This window comes from Dermacentor silvarum, chromosome 8 (assembly GCF_013339745.2).
Source record: "Dermacentor silvarum isolate Dsil-2018 chromosome 8, BIME_Dsil_1.4, whole genome shotgun sequence".
Taxonomy (NCBI): Eukaryota; Metazoa; Arthropoda; class Arachnida; order Ixodida; family Ixodidae; genus Dermacentor; species Dermacentor silvarum.
In genome coordinates, this window is record NC_051161.1 from 11,090,910 (window position 1) to 11,113,028 (window position 22,119).

Consider the following 22,119-nt stretch of genomic DNA (forward strand, 5'->3'; position numbering starts at 1 on the left):
ACTGCACTGTATACGCAAAGGAGATACCGCCAAACCAGACCTGTGCAGATAGGAATTTTGAAGCGAGGCGCGGCAGCCTAACTTCGTTAATGTAAGTTCCAATTTGCGTGTTTGACAGAATTTGCGGCTACTGGGGAATAGTAGGTGGTGGTCGTTAGAATGTGAGGCCAGGCTAGATTTATAAAACTCGTTCAGCATCATTAATATCCGAAATCTTGCCGCAGTGAAACTGACTGTCGGGGAGAGTACAGAAATTAAAGGGTAACCCAGGGAAGCCTTTGCGACTGAGTACTGATCTAGCAAGTCATTGAGCATTTGTTAAGGTAGAAGCTTAGTATTGTTTAGATAAATATCATCAAAAATAATTTCGAAAAATAGTATCATGAGCTGGTGTTACCTCATAAATGTTTACTCTCAATGAATCGAGTAGCGTCTGCGCAAGAACCACCTATCGTGTACAAAAACGGGGCCAATGGACATTAAAAGTCAGCTGCCTTATAAAAGCCGTCTGGTGTCTTGTGGAATGAGATTCGTGCAGTTGCAGAGTGGTATGGACTGTTAACAATCATCGAAATCTTGCCATTAACGAAGGCACTCGTGCTTCCAGGTACAGTACAGCGTTTTCTACGAACTTGGGGAGCGTGAGCTATATCACGTTCGAGTAAAACGTGGGGAGGAATTTTCGTGAAAGCATGGAATGTTCACAGGTGGCGTCATTACTGTCATTTCCGCAGGTCCTTGCTTAGGGTGATTGCTTAGCGTGCCAAGACCTGAGGCGCACATTGCCTGAGCGCTTGGACCCACGACGTGAAATAAGTGGAACGACTTCTCCATGACATGATGAAAGTATGAACGGGATACGTGGCAAGTTTCCATGTAATGGTATAGGTACTGCCTGTCAGCTGCATGCGGCAACACCCATGTACTTAGATTTAGGTGCACGTTAAAGAACCCCAGGTGGTCCAAATTTCCGGAGTCTCCCGCTACGGCGTGCCTCATAATTAGATCGTGGTTTCGGCACGTAAAACCCCATAATTTAATTTTAATTAAATTAATTTGCATGCGGCAACGGCTGAGAGTGTAAATCTCTTGCATGTACAAGCAACCCTTGGCGCCGTGTTGTTGTGAATTGTCAATACGAACAGTCGCAAGAAAGTGCTCGTGGTGTGATTTATCTGTCCAGCTTCTGCCACAACGAGACATTTCTCACTATCGTAAGCAATAAGGTTGCTGTCGGCAAAGGTGTTACTAACATACTTAACGTTTTGCATACAGACAAGGTTACTAGATATTGATAACGCGATGACACGCAATGCACAAATATTCGAGTGACATTCAGTATGTTCAAGTGTTTGAGGAAAGTGTCATCAAAAGCGAAGCTCACGGGACAAGCTTTTGCATCAATCAAATAGCAGCAACACCATGTGGGGGGAGGGGGGGGGGAGGAGAAGATGAAAGGAATTGAAAATAAAAGGAAAAGAAACACAACCAAACTAGAAAGATGGCTTGGGGCCCACATGATTAAATCTGTGTCATGCAAGCCTTTCTAAATTGCATCTCCACTGCACATATATTTAAAATAATGCCTGTATTTCTTCTTTGCATGTGCTACACCCATCGTTATGCTATTTATAACTTCAAGTATGTACTCACTCGGTTCTTGAAAAGGGTTACGAAAGAGCCCCCGTAATTTTATGCGCGCGTCAGGAAATCGTTCACGGAAACAAGCAGCTGTTGCAACGAAGGGCAGCCCCAAACGACCGACGTGTGCTGTAGCCACGTTATACATACGAAAATGAGTTACGTAAGTGGACGCTGTTGCACACAGAAAAAAAAAAAGCACGGGGACCAACGCTTCTGCAGACTGCCGCTCTTAATATGGTCGGTCAGTGGCGATCGTGCACTCCAAACATAGCACTGTCCTTGAGAAGCGTGGACTGTTACGAAAGTCTGTCTCTCCGAACAATTGAAATCTCGTTGGTGCACGGCAAATTACGGGAGTGTTAATCTTCTAAAGACTGTGAATGGAAGGCATTGCATGGGCTGGCTGTTTTGCAACAGTCTGCGCTTTTTGCTTCGAGCGCCTTAAGCTATTGTCGAAGGTGGGGACTATTTTTGTAAGAAGATGCAGCTCCAAAGCTTTGTCTTAATTATCCTTACAACGCTTAGGTTGTTGATTAATCTAATAAGGGGGTTAGTACGTCGGCTATAGGCTTCTTGGGGGCGGTATTTGTGTGCGCTTTCAAGATTGGAGAACGACTCGACGCAGTAGGGAAGGAGCACACAGCAGTGACAATGGTAAGGAACGAGGGTAAAGACGGGGATAAATGGTGCACACGTTATCCTATTTATAGGACATGGTCTCTCGAAGTTTCTATGGGAAGGGCACGTGCCTAACGGGAACAGTTCTAACATGTTGTTGGTAGCTGTGGAATACGGAGTTACCATTTCGTTATGTCGTCACGAAGGAAAGAAACTGGCTTGAGAAGACTAATGACAGAAACAAAGAGCAGTAAGACTATAGCTATGGTGTGATGGAATAAAACAGTGTGTCTTCCGGCCGCAAAAGTGTGGCTCGTCACTGTTGCCTCGTCAACAGCCTCGTCGCTGTTGCCGAGTGCAGCCATATAGGCGCAAGACAGCCTCCGGGATGAACGATTGCAGTTGGTGGGGAGGCCATGTTTGTTACGCATAGCTGGTCGGCTGCGTGCAGCTGTTTTTTTCTGCCGTGCTCGGACATTTTGGTATGTGCATGGTACGCACATTTATTACTGGCGACAATTATGTATCGCATTTTTTTGTCATGGCTACTTCAGAACAATGAGTACAATTCCAATCTTCTTCAGACTGGACCCATCGGGCATTTCGGTTGTATTCCTGCTTTTTGGCCTCCATTTGTGGAGAGATATTCGCGTCCATTTGTGGAGCTAGGTAAAATTCATCATACCTACGCATTACATTTTCTCTAGAGATTACTGCTTTTCTAGCTTATGCAGGGGAAAAGGATGTTTGTGCAGCCCACGTGGCACAGTGCAGGTTTTCTTGTGGGCGGCCGCCAACTCTGTGTGTCGTCGTATAGTTAGAAAAAAAAATATTTGATAACTATAACATTCATGCATGCATCAAACGAATGCCGCCATAGCAAAAATGACCCCGGTACTGCCATTATTTTGCTGCGCGAGCAACACACTGCTCTATTCCAGTACACCATTTACCATCTCCATTCCAGCTCATTTACAAGCGTCATTGCTGTCTATTTGGCTGTTGGAATTGTATTTAAAATTTGAACACTGGTCATTCTTAATTTTTCACAAGGCTCGTTTTGCCCGCGATTTATTTGGGCTCCGAGCCGCTCAGCCCACCTTCTGCTTAGTTCACAGCCAGCCGTGTTCGAACTTCGTTTAATTCTTCGCCGCAGTGGCCGCTTCGTAAACATCGGCTCGTTCGCCGCGACCGCGAACGCGGATTACTGCGCTTCCGGCTAAGCGCGCGGGTGGATAAAGCGACGCAAAATTAGCGCAGCGACGCCCAGATTAGTTGAACGACGGGTTCAGGACGACAAATATAATTTACTCCCCGTCCTTATTATCTTTCCAAGGTATTAAACGCTGTACTGAGAGCCTAAAGTAAGGCGACGTACGCGCGAGCGGATTACTTTTCGAGGCTCATTAAACCGTGCAGGAGGGGATCGAGTCCGATGTGCTGATGTGTGTTCAGAGGGCGTGGACGGCTGGGGGGCGGGGAGTCGAGTTTCAATTAGCTGCCCGCACGCCACATGGCGCGGACTAGAGCTTGTGCGCTCTTGTTTGCACGGCCGCTTCATACGATACGGTGTTGCGGTCAGGCCTGGTACCCACACGGGCGTCACGCGATAAGTGTCGTGCACGCGCACTGCCCAAAAGAGACGTAATTTTGACCCCCTTTAGCAAGGAGCAGCCGTCCGACGAACCAAGGGAAAAGAAAGGGGTGGAATCACAAGAAAAACAGAAAATCTACAGTGATAAATTAAGACTTTAACGATCTACAGCCCTGAATGTCGACCTGGCAAGAAGCTTACGGCATGGTGCCCAAAATGGGATCTGTGAAAAATGAAATGATAACGGGACGGCCGAGCGCGAACGGGCACACGCACGGCCAGACACGTGCATCAAAGGGGCAGTTCGCGAATTCCGGTTCAAACCGGAGCCTGATTTGGCGAAGTGAGGCGACTCAGTGCAGGGAGGTTGCTCGCGGATGCGCACTGTCGGACCTCAGACAGTGCAGAGAAAGCGCCACACGGAAGGCTCATGCAACTTGGCAAGCATGGCTAGCAGGGGGTGAACTGGCTCGCCGTGTTCTTTTGACAGGTGCATGCGTACGCGATCTGCTATCTTATAAAATCAACAATCTAACGAATGCCACTGTCGTAGCAATTTGTGAAGAATAAGTGAGAGAATTTTCCGGACTGTGACCATTCTTGTCAGCCGGTAAACACGCGTTGGTCTTTTTGATAGGCGAAGCACGCTGCTTTGTCAATATATAGCATTGCCGATGCAACTGCAGCGGTTTGGCTGACACTGAAGTATAACGTGGGGCCTGTCAATTCAATAGAGAGTGACGGTGTGTGTGTTCGTCTAATTTCAGACGCCCACTTCTCGTAAGCCTACACGAAGCAGGAGAAACTGAACTTTTTAGGGCTCCGTTAAAGTCGCAGAATATTGGCAGACTTCGCAGTTGGCATAATTGATTGCGCAAATGGGGATTTCTATCTGAAAATAATCCAAAACTTATTTTTAAGTTACCACGCATGCCATTCTAATGACGAAGATTTTACAAAACGAATGCATCTGTAGTATAATTTTACGCATCTTGAATGAGAGCAGCGCTTACTGGTTTTTCAGGCTTCAGCTAAATGTTTGGAGCTTACAATGACTGAATGCGAATGCACTACATTATCACCTGAACGGGCTTGTTTGACAAACTGTGCAACTGGAGGTATTGTTAAAACCATGACGGGTTATAAGGAATCATTTTTTCCCCACTTTTGGAAGTGTTCGCCTGAAAAACAGCTTGCGTTCCTTGTGGCCTACAGAATCGGTAGCTGCAATTTGAACATACAATGTGATAATTTTTAAGTTCTATTGAATTTTTAAAAATCACCTGTGGCAGATATACACAATTTTTGTTCTTGAGCTACATTATTCGAAGAGGTGGACAACACTATCACGAGAATTCGAAACACATATTCAACTAATTAACTTCTTAATTAATTACATAACGGCACACCTTGTAGTTTACGAACTGCAAGCGGCGAGTTTGCTAGGCGTATAGGCGTATAGGAATTAATTTCTAGAATGATAACAGTTTGGAGATAAGTTCCATCAAACTCGCCGTAAACATGCGCTGTTGTTCCCCTTACTTTTTAACACAACGATCTTTTATACATTAAAGCACAAAAGTAACTAGAACGCCAATATATTTCGTTCTAAACGTTGGGACATAATATCCCCAAACGGGTGTCATCCTGGAAATTCATTTCAAGTGGATTAAAGTAAAGAAGTTGCAGAGTATATCCATAAGCATATTCTGATGAGATGAGAACGCGAAAGCATTTCTTTCGGCTAGGCTGTTGTTACGGAGGGATGCTGCAAAGTAGGGTTGCCGAGTTATGTTATAAAGACAGAGGCTATGTGAGAGGCCAAATTGTGTATATTTACATGATTTGGTGCAGTAAAAATGGTGTCCGCACCACTTTACATGTCCTCTTGTAAGGGAGGAGAGGTCGGTATGGAGCCGACCTCTCCTCCCTTCTTTTCATTAAAATCTACTCTCTCTCTCTCTCTCTCTCGTATTTCGTCGTCGAGGCAGTATACGCATCACAGATCACTGGTATATCGAAGTAGTAGCACCGCTACGGCGTTTTGGGCGGCGTCATTTAACAGTCTCTGGTGTCGTCATCATCTTGTCGTTTCAGTGACGGCTTACTTTCGTCGGGGTACCGCGGCTGCAGGTGGTTGCTGCGGCGGAGTGGAGTGCGCGCCGAGTGTTGCTGCGGCAGATGTTGGCGTCAGTTCCGGCGAGAGAGGTCACGTGCTTTCCGGCACGGCTTTTGCTGACGCGTTTTGCGAACGCGAGCTGGGTGCGCGCTTTCGCCAACCTAGCCAAGAAACGCTTTCGCGTTAATAATATAAAAGTGAATTATTGAATTTTTGTCAAGTAGTTGGCTATGTATTTCAATTTCTCGTGCTGGCAATGTCCGCCTCTTCGAATAATCCAGCTCAAGGTCAAGAATTATGTTATCTGCAACAATCCATCTTTTAAGAAATCCACGAAACTTAAAATGAACAACATGTATACAAAAAATCAATTTAGATTCATAATTTATCAATCCTGTACTAGTGCGCTCGGCTTAAAATGCATTCATTTTTTCTCACATGACTGTACTCGGTTCTCCATACGCCTTAATATTTTGATTGATAAGTCGTGATATTATAGATTAATTGCGTGCTTTGCCTTTAGATATTTGACAAACCATTCGTTTGTGAAATACTTACGCCAGCGCAGTGCTTATATTCCATTGAGCAAGATTTGTTCTGGACTGTGATATATATATATATATATATATATATATATATATATATATATATATATATATATATATATATACTCGCGTTAACTCGCTGCAAGTATGTAGCTGCTGGTTACACCAGAGTCATTACATGCCTTAATAACCATTGTTCAGATAGCTCTGAGAACAACAGAACACGTCCAAATATTTTGCAAAAGATTACAATAATGATGTATTTGTCATGCAACCTAGTAGCTGTCGAGTGTATCAGCTACAAACATTGCTACTGCTTTCTGATTAGTGGTGCTGTTCTCGAAATCAATCTCTCGCTAATCCTTCCGCACACCTCCACAGGATCGTGAACAAAATAAACTTTTTCTTTTTCATTATCAGTATCACCATTTTGCAGAATGATTCGTTACCAGCTTGAGTTGGCACAGATTAAGGGAAGAGGTGAATGTGCAGCTAGAGGCTGGTAGAAGCAGCTAATGATCAACGACAACTTGAAATTAAATGCACTTCTGTGACGATGTGGGATATTGGAGAAGAATGCGTGGAGACAGCATCAGCCCAGCACACAAGGGCGTCACCAGCTAGTTAAGCTGCGTAGCAAAAAGTAATGACGTTATTCATTGCGGCATAAGTTCAAAATTTTATTTTCCTGGAGATTGTGACAGCTCGTGATAGCAGATTCTCCCATTCCCTCTAGGTTGAAATTGCAGAGTTTTAATATTCTGTAGCAGGGCTGGTGGTGCACGCATTCTCAAGGTGGCCTATAGAATTTCCTAACGTTGTGTCCCGTGTGCTTCTTGTTGTCGTCCCACGTAATTTTTTCGCTAGTTAATGATCTCTCAAGTCTCCTCAAGGTATTTGTGGTGGAACCTCGTCCTAATGAAAACTTCACTCATAGAGTTTGTTTAGCCTGACTTGAAATAGTGCATCGCATTATATATTTAACTATTCAGTAAGGCACGCCGTCGTGCGACGTGAATAAATGAATGCTAATTGTGTTATAACAGCGTACCAGCTCATAAGTCCTATTATTCTCGTATTAGGATCTGTCAGGCATATTCATGTCCTGTGGTCATTATTGTTACCCAGACGGCTAGAACATGACATTAAAATATTGCTGCCACACCTGCTAGCATTTCTTTAAAGCAAAATATGTTAACTTGTGAACTCACTTTGATTTGCGAGTGCGTTCTTGAGCATGACGACCTCTTGACTAAAATGTAAAATTATTAGTACTTTGCCTAATAGTTTTTCTTACAGCATTAGCGCAGCATCTGTCCACAGAATACTCACGAGCAGAAGACAATTGAAATATTTCTTTGCATCGTCAATGTTTTAATCTAGGAGAGCATGTAAATGTGTACCCTTGTGTGGGATGTTTGCGAAAGAATAAATGGCACGAACTAAGATGAAGGCAAAAAAAAAGGGAAGAAACACATAGAAACAAAATACTTTTGTCCGCGTATAAATTTGCGTTATCTCTTCTTTCGCCCATGTGAGCCAGACTAGCCGAACGACACGCATTGTTGAGGGAGAATCATAAGTACTTCTCCAAAGGGGAAGTTCGTAGAGAAAAGTTTCATTGAGCTGTTGTTGTTTCTTAGATTGGTAATAATATTAGGAAGTAAAGTTGGCGGAAACATGTAATGCTTAGAGCTGGTAACTGGTGGTCCGTTAGAGCAAGGACGCATCAACGACAGGAAACGGTGTCGAAATATTAGGTGGAGCATTTAGAATTTTGCGGGTAAAGAGAGAGAGACAGCGGATAGAGTGAGAGAAAGAGAGATAGAATTATACGAGAAAAGCTGCTGAGAACATCTAGCCAGTTACTCAGCGTTGGGAGTAAGGGGGAAGGTGAGCAAAATAAGAGAAAGAAGGTAACGATGATGGTGATAAAGATAGAAAAGTAGATGTGGATTATAAAAAAAAAAATGTGGGGTTTCGGATGGGTTTGGTTAGCGCAGAGAAGTAGTCGCAGTTAAAGATGTCTGGGAAAGGCTTTTATCCCTCAACGATCAAGCTGCTGCTGATGACTTGATGATGATGAAAATGAATTGAAAAGAGCAGCCTGTTTATTAAAAAGTGCGAGAAACTCACGACGACTGCTCTTCCAACGATGTTTTGCGGACCCTCCAGCGCCAGCAAGCGGTCGTAGAAGCTGAAGAGCGCGACGCCGTTCATGTCAGCCTCGATGTTTCCCAGGTCGCCTATGTGCCTGTTCGCGCGTTGAAAAACATGAAACCGCAAAGCTGAGTTGATTGACCGGGATCCTTACACTCAAGTGCAATTCTGCAGTTCACTGCGCGAAATGTACACGGCGATCTGCTGAAAAAGAGGTAGTTGGTGGTCTACGCTCTTTCATCTCGTGTCTTTCCTTTTCCCCCGCACCTAGCGGAGTACATTTCGCGCAGTACACTGCAGACTTCACTATGAACCAACTACCTTGCAAGAAAGTACTTCTTTGACAACTGCAAGCCCACCCATGCTAGATTTGGGGCCAAAAGAGTTGTTTGTCACCAAGCTTGGTGCTCACAGTGCTGTTGCAAAAGGGGCTTTGGCGGGCTACGGCGGGCTGCGGCAGGTTGCACTGGATCTGCTGTCACGGATTTCGTGCCGAGTGGTCACCGTGAACAGTTTGATATTCTTCTTAACTACACTCTTTTGAAGACTGCTGCACTGTTCAACGTAAGCATTTACCCGTCACCTAAGGCCCCTAACTGTGTGGCTAGATTGTAGCATCATTTCTTTTTAATACGGGTACCGGCCACCGCCTTTAGGTGAATGTTCCTGCGCGTTAACTATCCGCAGTTATTTTGGCTTCAACATCATGTGTATAATTCGTTATTGTAGAATGAGTGAAAGCAAGACTAGCTTATAGTTGCTTAGTTTTTGGGGATGTTCCTAAATGGACAAGAAAAAGAAACGTGCACTGACTGATTACTCTTTAAAAGATATTTGCCATAAATCTCAATAAAATAGAGCTTCTTACGAAGAAAAAAAGCCCAGCTTTATTTAATGTTTCGCGCAGAACGCGCAGTGCCAATTATGTAATTGTGACATGTTGTTTTGCTAAATAACGCGATCCTAGGAAAATAGGACACCGAAGGGGCAGCTATCTTCTCATAAAAGTAAAAAAATAAACTACAGCGACTAAGGAAAGTGAAAGCAAAAAGACAATGACAATAACGAAACCGGATCGACGGAGTAAAACATCATATAAGTTAAGCATAGCCTGACTTGTTCTGCGCATCGTCAGAGAGCGCGATATGTTCATGTTAGGTTTTGTTTAGGCTCAAATTTAAGGCGTTGTATTTTTTATTACTAGCCAGTTTTATAGCCCCGAGTTGCCCACATCTACCCACCGCAGTAGCTAATGGCTGGCATTGCGCTGCTGAGCTTGAAGTCACAGGTCCTATCCTGGCTGCGGTGGTCCCATTTCGATGGGGGCAGAATGCAAGGACGCTCATGTGCTTCGATTTGAGTTCGCGTTAGAGATCTCCAGGTGGTCAAAATTAATCTTATAAACTTATTGAGGTTCTTGCTCGTGAAACCCCAGAATTTATTTCGGTTTAGTTGCCAGCGTTTCTTGGGTCACGTCGGGCAGGTACGGGAACTTGAAGATGGCTTTAGGACCCATCCTTCGCTTTTGTGTCCTCTTCAGTGTGCCCGACCTCCACCCTTGATGAGAATGACCTATGTGCTATATAGAAAGCGCAATGCACCAGTTTAACTTAACTTCGTGTTTATTTTTAATCTCTTTGCAAGTTAGGTGGAATGTACCCATATAGAATAGGGTTGTCCGTCAATTTGGAGAGGGGGGGGGGGGGGGGGGGAGGGGAGTGTGTAGTCTGAACGTGTGGCGGGAAAGCAGAGACATACTGAGAAGCAGTACCTGAGTCCAAACAATATTCATCCAGGTTATCGGATAATAGAAAGAGGACACGTAGCCTGCATATAAAGTGTATGTTTTCGTTATGCACCTAATTGAGCAAAGCGTCGAAGTTCACCTGATATCGTCAGTAGGTGCTCCGTGGTCAGCATTGGCTGGATTGTAGTGGGCGGCGGCACTCTTGCAGCCTGCGTTGAAGCGAAACGACGGCGAAAGCTAAAATGACGCCCGTTCTGTGAACAAGTAATGTAATAACATTAGAAGAAAGGCCTACTTTGTGAAGTTATGGGCTGTACAGCTTCATCGCTTTTAATGCATCTCATTTTCCCAGGGAAGTGTCTTTCCCGCATTTTTGTCGTCCATGCTTCTTGTTTTGTATCAGTGTTGTTTTGCTAGAAAAAAGGGAGGCGTTTGTTTTTGTTTGGGGCATTGTTTAACTATATGTTGCTAGTTATGTCAATAGAATTAATGTTGCTTGCGTACAACTTTTGTGGTAAGAAACACGTACCACAGTCGGTCCTAAAATGGGAAGGCTTTAGCATGTGTGCCTAACAGGCCATAGTCAATGTCAAATAAAAGATAATTTATGTTATTGATATATGTGGGTGTGCTTTTGGGGTGAATAACCTAAGAATACTACACAACGATTATGTGAGCCTCATCGAACACAGGAGGCAAACAGTAATGTACCTGCTTTTAAACAGGTTCTCTTCTTTAAAACAACAACAGAGGCTAAAATGAAGCAACAGAGCATCTCTGAAAGCTTGTGCAAACGTGGACGGTCTGAACGAGCCGGAAGAGCCATTTATTTTGTCAATCTTACCAGTAGATCGGTAACTCGGTTGCTCAAAAGGCCGTCTTGTACCTTGGGTGACAGAGCAGAATAAAGCCTAATTCCGTTTAAATTAGGGGACTGTTGATGTTGCACATAGCTGCAATTCAGTTTCTCGGCTGTTATGATACAGAAGCTGGAAGTTTTATGCTAAAACTATTTTTTACATGCGTTAAGTTTTAGCCGGTGCAGGCATCGTCGGATTGACACAGGACATTAACATATACACGTAATGATACAGCGCTCTCTTAAGCCTCAAATTTCCTAGGTTACGCAATATGTTAGAATATCTGTCGGCTGCTACCGCGCTCTTCTCTTTCTGCAAATGCGCGTTAGTAATCTCAAGAGAATAACAGCTACCCGTTCTACGTGTCACATGTCCTGCTTAAGCTCACTCTCACTTTAAGCTGCAGTATCACAACTCGCGCTTGTTTTCCTCTCTGCGCTGCTCTTTTTCTATATACTGCTGACCTTGCATAATGGTTTTTCTTTCTGTGCCTCCTTCCACTGTACAATTTTTTTCTTTCAATCCCATAAGCCAGCCTGTAGCTTCGGTGCCGTGAGGGAGTGAAAGAGCGAATGCGCTGTGAACGTCCTTTTGTGGGTGTATGACGTGACATAGGGAGAGATCTTCACCACGGTTACTTCCGTTCGGGTGGCACACAGTTCGGCTCAGTCTCACGGGTCGTCACCGAGCATGCGCGGTACTGTCTGCCCTACCTCCCGTGCGCGTACCACTCGGCCCGCCACCGCGGACAGGAAAGTAGAGACTGAGCAGTTAGAGTTCGCGACCAAAATTACCGGAGATAATTGTGGTGCTGCGAGCGCTCAGCTACTACGGGAATGGTGGCTAACGCAAGTTCTTGTGGCATTGCTTATTACGCTCCTGACCTTCTCTCTTTCGATAATCCTCCTTATTACGCGTTATGTATCTAAATTTTCAAGTACTCGTAGCTTTCTGAACACAGGAAGGCAATTAGTCCGCAAACATGAGTGTTGTTGCATCTATAATGCAATATGTTGTTAAACGCGATCAATTTGCGAAGACAAAAAGAAGAAGAAGAACCCCATCCCGTTTGAAGCCAGAAAGACAAAGTTTCGGCCAGATTCACTATAGTGCACATCATTCTCACGCTAAACCAAACCGCTATACTTGCAGCTCCTGTAGACACTATAGTACCAGTGTGCCCTGTAGCAATATTTGGAGGAACATTTATTCCTGAGCAACGCCAAAGGGCTCAGGGCGACAAACACGGTGCCCGCCGTTCACTCACTCACCTCCGGTGAGGTCGCCGAACCGGTGCACATGGAAGCCGTGTCTGCCGGGGTTCAGTCCGGTCACGTTCCCATGCACCTGCACCTGCGCATAGGGGTTCTGCGCGAACGCGCGGCAGCTGTGTGAGTCTGTGTATGCAAAGCAGCTCGAACGCACCAGCGTGTCGGGAGAGCGACCGTGCCCTCCGAGAGGATGCGCAGGTTGTAGCTGAACTCAGTTTCTAAGTTGTTATATATATAAAAAAAGGAGCCCACAGAGGCATAAAAAGAGCGATGCATAGCAGGGATCTCTTCACGTAGTGGCGGCGCACACCGGGACTTTAAGGGAGAACTACGGTTGCTACTTGTGCACGTGATATTCATCTTTCATGAGGGTTTGGTGTTCGGCGGAATTCTATTGCACCGACTCTTGATTTAATCTATCATTGTTTCTTTTATAGCACTGAATGTTGCCAGCGCTCGCCCTCCGCACGTTCCCTTCGAACACCATAACGTGTTTGCCTTTGAACTCTAACCCAACAAGGCCTCCAAGTGGCCTGTCCCTGTTTTCTTGTTAACTCAAGCAGAAGTCTGGAGTTTCGGAACAGTGTGCCGATTTGCACATGGTCCAATTGTTCAATTGGCACACAGTGTGCAAATTAATTTGCACAGCTAAAATTCAATATATATGTCTTTCCTGGCTTGTGGTATTAGAATATTGGTAAAACATCGCATTTTTTTAGTGTAAGAACACTCATATTCATTTACTAGGCTTTGCTTCACTCGTACATTAATTATTGCATATCGTCAAGGGGCCCCCAACACGTATTCCACATATTCATTCCCACTGCAACGTACTCCAAATCCGGCAATTCGCACTATGACACGTAGGAGCTACACGTCAGACGCATGTCTATTGCTCAGATCTCACGGCATTTTACCTGTCCAAAAACTAAAGAAATATTCCCTCGGATTACTTGTACATAAATCTGCTTGAGGAAGGCTTCCATTTCCTCGAATTGTTAACAGCCCGTTTCCTCACTCCATGCCCACACGATTCGCATCTAACAGCTACTTATTACTAAAACTTAGAGCTAAGTATGACAAATATAGGTTGATGATGATGATAATGGCAAATTGACTACCATTTTTTTAGCCACTTAACTATGGAATTCATTACCAGCTCATATTAAGGCACCATCTGACTTTTGCAGATTCAAATTAGGCCTTCGTAAAATTTTGTATTTAATTTCACCGATTACTGTTTTTTACAATTGTGTTCTGTTAATAAGAAGTTTTCTTCATTGTGTGTGTTAGCTACTGACGTTAACCAGACTTTGTTTCTGTTTTATTCATGTAAAGTTGCTGCATGTGTTTAAGTTTTCTGGTTACAACTAACGGGATGTCCCCTCTGCAGTCTGTTGACTCTGGGACCTCCCACTGTATGTACGATGATCCACATTGGTAACCTTATTTTTGTGTGATACTAAAAATAAATAAAAATGGTTGGCACGTATTGTCGTTCTTGTTCTTGGATATACTGGTTTAAGGCAGAGGCTTGTTGTCTTGCTTTCTTGGTTAGGTACTAATATACGAAGCACTCGAAACTCTCCGCACACTGTGAGCCTAAAAGAAAAAAAAAAAAGAAACGTAGCGCATAGTACTTTTTATTGCATGTTTCTTTTTAGAAAAGAGTTATTGCGCGATGATCTAGCAGTCAGTCACCAGCCGAATCTCTGCAATTAGTTTATTGCAAATCCATGACATAAATAGAGTCCGAAAGAAAAGAAAGCTGTTTAGTTCAGACGTTAGCATATAACAGAATTTCAAGGTTCCTCGAAAAAAGAAAGACCTTCCAGGTCGGTCACATATAAAACTCGATATAAATTACAAACGACCTGTTGCATTGTTTACAGTATCTTTGAAAGTCGAATTCGTCAGGTTTTATATGACGACCGTATGTGCCATCTGCATAAATTGAAACGCTGACAAGAAGGAGACTAATGAGAACCTCTAAGCGTAATTACGCAGGCCTCAGACGTGCAAACACTCAGTAGCCGCTTTCTTAGCATGGCGTAATTCCAGCCTAAATTTAGCGACGTTTACAAACGCAGGAGAACATGGAAACGCAACAATTCACTCTAGTCGTTCTTGATTTGTTCGCGTATAAATGTATGCAGACAGTACTTCAACATGTTTGGCCGACAATACAAAGCCACAGCCACCGCTAACCGCAGGAGACCGTGTTGTTCTGCATAAAACGGTCACTCTGTCCCGAGTTTTCGTCGCGCAATGCCGAGCCGCAACGCTCAACACTCGCCCCATCCTCTACCGCTGCGCGTAAGCGGCGCATGTTGTCATATGACGGAGGTCATTATCTCGGACTTCGCGAAAAACTTGTTTCGGGAGCGCATCGAGAAGGCCGACGAGTCCTCGTAACGACGCCGAGGTACATTTTCGCACTCGGGAAGGTGTCCAGGGAAAATGCGTGCCAAAACAAGCAGCCTCGTAAGCGTTGTGCGTACAAATGGGGTCCGCGCTGGCGCGTGTTCTCAAGGTCTCATATCCAAGGCTGTGGCACACTGGTTCTTTGCCTTCTCGATTGAAAGCCCGCAATGAAAGTAAAGCTCGAAGAAACTGTAGATCTCCAGAATATTCAGTTGCGAATCGACCCACAATATTCAAAATTCATTTGTGTGAACGGTATTTATCGTATCAATATAATTAACACCTTTAAAGGTGTAGCATTCGTGGTATACATATCGCGCGTTATTTGTGTAACAAGTAATTTTAGACACAGAGCTGTGACTTAGTAAAGCGAAACTTTGTTAGCCTAGGCGACCATAGTTTCACGTCTGTCAGTCCATATCTCGCAGGATATATATATATATATATATATATATATATATATATATATATGCTTAATTTTTTTACTCTTGATGAAGGCCGGACCCCGGCCAAAACGTCAGCAAAGTCCTGTTATGTTTTCCCTACGTTCTTCTATTTTTTGAACTATATACTCGTATATCCGACTATGCAGATTATTTATAGAAGGTCTATGAGCGTAACGAGCGCGTCGTTTCGCAGAGTTGTTCCTAGGTAAAGTGGACATACCTTGCCGTTAATTATGTGAGTTTCAGAAGCTATTTACCAAACCTCGTTAATTGTCTTTTTGTTGTACTTTCGGGGCAGTTGTTTATATGTCAAGCTTGGAGGCATTCACATTTTAATACACCCCCATCTTTAAAAAAGAAATCTCGAAAATCACACCCAATTCCAAGTATTCATCGTCAAATTTCAACACTCAATCCAGGCAATAACGAAACCGAGCGCGCCGGGAGCTTATAAAAGGCAGTCCCGCTAATGTATCAGATGTAAACGCCACATGACTAAAAACGCGACAAAGTTTGAAACTGAATGTCACGGCCAGTCGCGGCAGATGCTTGCCAGGCAAAATATGCCATACGAGTATTTGCCCTGGCGTGCTGTGTCCCTATTTGCGGCGACGTGCCATCATTCAAACTTCGTCGCGGGGCGTTTTTATCTGACGTAGCAGCGGGGGGCCACTCAGTTTCGATATTGTCTGGTTTGAGCGTTGGAAATGAATATCTAGAATTAGGCGGTATTTTCAAGGTTTAAAATAACGGAGTTGCATTGAAATTTGACTGCCACCAAATTTTCCATACAGACAACTGCCCTCAATGCTTAAAAAAAGGGTAATTGACGAACTACCCAAAATGCCCCACATTTATAGCCTGTCTATAAAAAAAAAATATGTGTAATGACACCCTGTATATTAGTAACAACTTGATGAGGGCTAGTTGGTTCATAGTTGAGCGAAGGTATGAAGTAACAGCGCGTAATGAACAAGGACGAGAAAGGAACGAAGACCACAGGACAAGCGCTGACTGCCAACTGAATGTTTATTACAAGAAAACCAGCCTTTTTATACATACTCAAAATACATGCGCACATCAAAAACTCGCTAATCATAATGCCAATCGTTCTTTCAGGAAGTTTATTTCTTTCTCCGATAGTAGAAGAGAAGGCGAACTGACACAATTGGAGAAATTGGAGAAGGAAAGAGAAATTTTAGAGGCCTTTTGGATCAGCATCGAAGGTGACAATTGTGTCAGTTCGCCTTCTCTTCTACTATCGGAGAAAGAAATAAACTTCCTGAAAGATTGGCATTGTGATTAGCGAGTGTTTGATGTGCGCATGTATTTTGAGTATGTATAAAAAGGCTGGTTTTCTTGTAATAAACATTCAGTTGGCAGTCAGCGCTTGCCCTGTGGTCTTCGTTCCTTTCTCGTTTTTGTTCATTACGCGCTGTTACTTCATACCTTCGCTCAACCTGTATATTAGCACCAGATTATAACCACAGCATGTCAACCGACAAGGTAGAGGGAGTGAGCGCGCCTCTGCTCTGAATAATCGAAGAATATATCGCGATATAAAACCTGTACATATAATGTATATCTTTATAGATATCTCTAAAGCAGACATACCTCCTAATAAAATAGCGTATGTTACAAGCTACTTAGTTTGGGCTTTGCTATCATTAAAAACTGTGTATATATTATATCGCATGCTCCGACTTATGTATCACTTAATTTTGAGCACGAAATTAGTTCCCGTGAGCTCACCTACGTTCTGCATTTTCAAACAATAAATGGCTACATAAAACCAAATCTCCATGCATAACCATGCATAACGTCTACTCAAAGGTGTCTATAAAGTACACATACCTCTTATAAAATAGCGTATCTATTGCATCGTCTTCTTTGATTTTTGTATATATTTGGTTCCCCCAATTCTGGGGCCACGGGGTATGTGCCACTGTGACCCAAGACAATATGGAAGCTTTGAATGTGTTCACATATGTTTTGCACTTATCTCTGCTGATGCCCCTCCTGACCATTATTCCATCGACAAATAAACATCGAATATCGCATTCGTCCTCGTCACATTTCTCCGTCGACGTCTCACATCGTGCGTCCGCATTAGCAGCTATTTACATTTCGGCATATTTTGCGAACGGTGTAGTGCTTAAACGTAAGCGTTACATGACAATAAAGTTGGTACTTGTGCGTTGCGAAAACATACATACTGCATGAGATTACACGCTACGCTTAATAAAAATAAAGACAGCAGTACAAATCGAATTAAGTCACATAACATTGAACTAACTGGTTTACGAACGCTTCGCTTCACACAGATTGCAACATGTGCGTTGTATTGGCATAATATACATGCATCGTGTGCTCATTTCCATAGAAGTCAATTTAAACGTGTCAAGAAAGCTTCTGACTGAACGTAGATTCCAACAAGCGTGTTGGAACTGCCATATTTTTTCTTATATCCTCGTGCGTTGTTTACTTTATCTGTAGCACTTTTTTTTTCTTTAACACTATCTTCTCGCTCTGGCAGCGAAAAGCCAGATCATCGAAGGTTAACGCAGCTGTGGAGCGGGAAGGTGGAATGTTTCGTTACTACAAGCTTGCGTTCATACCAACTCTCGTGCTGCCCATTTCGTTTTTTTTCTTCGTCTGTTTGTTGTGTTCAGGGTCCAAATATAAATAAATGCGAAGCTACCATTAGCTCAATATTATGTGACCATGCACCGTGTGGCTATAGCAGCGAGGCAACGACGTTACGTAGACAGAGTTAGCGCTTCATGTGTGCCAAGTCTGCTCAATTTGTTGATGATGTCGTTACCATGCTTACACTTTTTACATAGTACAGTGGTACACACGTGCGCTTCAAGACAAAGTAGTGTCGCGAAGTGGACTCTGAATTGCAGACGTTTTACGTTACACGTGTCTGGCAGCATAATTTGAAAGCATGCAATGTGCTGACAGTGAGCCGAGTGTTCGTACAAAGCCGAGTCAAGCAAGCGAACGGTAACTATTATAGAGGAAACATGAATTATGCGGATCCAACGCACAAGTTGGAATATATTTGAAGTGAAGCTTTGGCGAAGCAATTAATTAAACACCGTGCAACTAAATGCAATGCTACAATTGCATTCATTCAGTGCAACGTGTAATCTCGTGTAACGTTTATGTAAAGCACAGGTCACAGCTTTAATGCGAATCAGTCTTTATTGTGGTGGTGAAAAAAGTTTTTATTTACAGTGATGACTTCGATGCCTGTAAAGTGATTGGGGAAAGTATCACACGTGCCCGTATTAAAATGTGTGCAGTATGTCCCTGCACGGCAATGAAGTTTGTGGGAGACGCCATATAGTCAAGGGCTCCGAATTAATTTTGACTAACCGAGATTCATTGGGGTGCACCGAAGTCTGGGTGCATGTGCGTTTTTAGCATTTTGCCTCCATCAAATTGCACCTGCCGTGGCCGCGAATCAAACCCACAACCTCCCACTGAGCCACAGAATGCCGCAGTTACCGAGCTGCCGCGGCAAGGCACACGCCTCGTATCGTACCATCTCGTATGGTTGTTTATGTACTACGCCGGTCACAACAAGCTTCAAGGAAATGCAATCAGCCATTCAGGTAGATGCACAGGAGGGCAGGAGCGTAGGCAAAGTAGGGAGGTCGGCAAAGTAAGCTTCACTCTAAAACGGCGGATGAAAGAGGAACGAAGCGCTGTCTGAGCGTCAACGTTAGGACAGGTCAAGAATGCGACACCAAGTGCCCCTCAAATGCGACTCGCCGGCGAATTACCTTGTCCCAGCCTCCATATTTTTTGTCTTGCTTTGTATCCATGTGCCCGACTTCTCTTTGTTCGGGCACTTCCTTGCCCTGCAACTCCTCTTTCTGCGGTTCGGCCTTTTGTGTTGCATCTCGGTGGGGTCGCGCATCCACACGTAGATGAGATGTGTGCACGAGATGGGGTACAGGAGGTCTGTGAAATCGTTCTGATAATCTTCTTATTCAAGGACTTGTTCTTTGCTGTGAGCTGGATTCTTCGTCCCCGCACTTGTCGATTTTGAATGTTTGTGCATGTGACCGAGTAGTGCAAATTGTTGCTGAACAACTAGATCTCCCCACTACATTCACCCTCACCCACCACTTTTCGTGCCCGGTGGCATTTGTAAGGGCTACTATTTCTTCATGCGCCGATCGGTGGAGGAGGCAAACGCATTGAACGTTTTTGAGGAGGTCACGGACTATGCCCACTTGAAATGTGGGTCGAGTGGCGGTCGCGTGCAGCCTAACTCTTGTTCCGTGACAGCCAACGCAAGCACGGAACAAGCGCTAACCGCAGACGAACGTTTGCTCACGACACCCGCGCTTCGGCGCATTGCGGCGCGACGAGGGAAGAGAGAAGAATAGAAGGAAAGGAAATAAACAGCAGTGACAAAATATGTCCCTTCGGCTGCCGTGGTAGTATGTGCAGAGAGCAGAATAAGTGTGAATAGGCGCTTGCATATGTCGAGCAGGGCTGGAACCTATGGACGTTAGGTGGAAAGACAGCTTTATAAACAAACGTGCTTGTTATTGTCCTAGTCGATACATAGCTTGCGTTAAGAATACAACGCGAAAGATTGACGCAAATATTTTTTATATCTCCCTGTGGTTTTCTTTTCACGCTCGATTGTTTACACACGTTTTGCAGAGCTTATTCACGGCCTGGCGTTGTCTTACTTTTGCCATTTCAGAGTACTTTGGATATTTCGTATTTTGCATTTGTGTGAGTTACCTTCGGAGCATTCATACCGTTTACATGCTTTGGCATTGATGCAAAGACTTTTACTGTGGCTTGTATAGAAGAATTTTAGGACTGCTTCGGAATTTACACAACTGTTGTACGGTCTAAACTAGACCACGATGGTTAAGAAATGGGATTTTCAGTGGCAAGTCCCAGCTGCAACAGACGACGCGCTAGAGCGGAGCCAAGACTTGACTGCAATCTAACGAATGTTACATAAATAGGGACACCAGGTATACGCATAACCTCCGGCTAAACCGTTGGCTCATTCCCAGTCAAATATTTCAGATAAATAAGATTTGACGGTGGAAGCAGTCTTATACCATGTCTGAATGAGTTAGTTGTCTGTTTCTTCCAAGATAAATTATACGTCTGTGGCAGCGCAAGAAAAAAAAAAAGAGAAAAAAAGTTATGCGAAATCAACTCACATGTTGGAATCATTGTGAAGCGAAGGTTAGAGAAGCCATTCATTAAATTCTAGACAACTAAATTTGGTGCGTCAAAGTGTGTGTATTTCCATCGTGTACAACAAGCGTTCTAGTGGAATGTTTACGTTTGAGCAGTTACCGTTCACGAGCTATGCCAAATGCAGACACCAAGTCAGGCGGATGGCCAGTGTGAGACGTCGACCCAACGAACGCGATTTGTGATACTTGCGGAGGGAAGTATGGTGATGAGAGCTGTACGCGCAGAGAAGTTCGACACCTACATAATTACATTGAAGAATTATGTACCCCTTATGCCACAGTGGCATAGCAAAGCGAGTCGATGCCGAAAACAGTGAGGGGAGCATATAGGGGAAGCAATGGAAATCTCAGAATGACCACTTAACATTATAAAGGTGTCTTCAACAATATGCTGTGCCGCTATATACGTGGCTTCTGCTGCATTTTTTAAAGTTTACTGTATTTGGGCTAGCTCATTTTTGGGCCATTGGGTAACTGGGTAAGTGACACTACGTACAGTCGACCGCAATATTTCGCGGACCACAGAATCTCAGAAAACGTAGAATATCTGAGCGGCCTGCAAGAGTAGCCAGTAAAACTGTGCATCACAATGTTGTTCTCATATGCTACTAGCTAAGTTAGGGGCTGCTAAGTTAGGGGCTGTAGATGGGAATAGCAGGTTGCGTTGTGAGGCTGCAGAGATATTCAGCTTTTTCTGATATCTCGCGGTCCATAAAATTTTGTGTTTGACTGTACGGGCCTCTTCAAGTCCAATTCTTTATACTGAGTATGTGCCACTGCGGCATAAGGGGTTTAGAATTATTCAATGTTATTAGGTAGAGGTCGGCTTTCTCTGTGCATACACGTTTGAAAATTCTCTATCGGGGCGTTGTAGGGCCCTTTAATGGCCACAGCAGGCAAGTTGCGTGGTTAGACAAACGCACGCACAAAAAGAATTTAATCAGTTTTTTGCTCACTGACTTCACAGGTACTTGAAGGCCAGTTCGGCCAGTCTGTATTCCACTTCGAAAACGTGGGACAGTTTTGTGAAAATTATTTCCCACTGGTAAATCCGGCGTGTCTTTGGTAAATGTAAGTAAGTAAACACGCAGCACTAGCTTGCGTATTTGTTACCCTTCCCCTTTTTCCCCTCTCCATAGGTGCAGGGTGCAAAACGATAGCTAGACCGCATAGTCCTGCGCACTCCCGGTACATGTCCTCTGTCGCTCTGCTAATTCCGGCCCTATTAGGCGGGCCTAAAGGTGTTAAGACAATCTAGAAGTGGAGGATTAGTACACTAGTTTGATGGTATTTTTGTTTTCTTGACAAGATGTGACAAAATTGGGAGTCCCTACGAAGCTAAGTTTGCTCACTTTTTTAAACATTATTTTAGTTGTATTCGCTTCTAAAGGACACAGAAGCGCCTGATCTCACCACGTTACAGAGTAATGGAATTTGGTACA

General features: G+C 44.0%; 1 protein-coding gene across 1 annotated transcript in view; it reads right to left on the reverse strand.

The window, feature by feature from the left end:
* LOC119460628 (superoxide dismutase [Cu-Zn]) overlaps positions 1-22,119 on the reverse strand; it is a 28,845-nt gene that overhangs the window by 1,263 nt on the left and 5,463 nt on the right. Inside the window, exons 2-4 of the mRNA XM_037721660.2 lie at positions 12,559-12,655; positions 10,567-10,636; positions 8,657-8,774 (exon numbers count right to left, since the gene is read on the reverse strand). Of these exons, the coding sequence (XP_037577588.1) occupies positions 8,657-8,774; positions 10,567-10,636; positions 12,559-12,655 (285 nt within the window). The remainder of the gene's footprint in view (positions 1-8,656; positions 8,775-10,566; positions 10,637-12,558; positions 12,656-22,119) is intronic.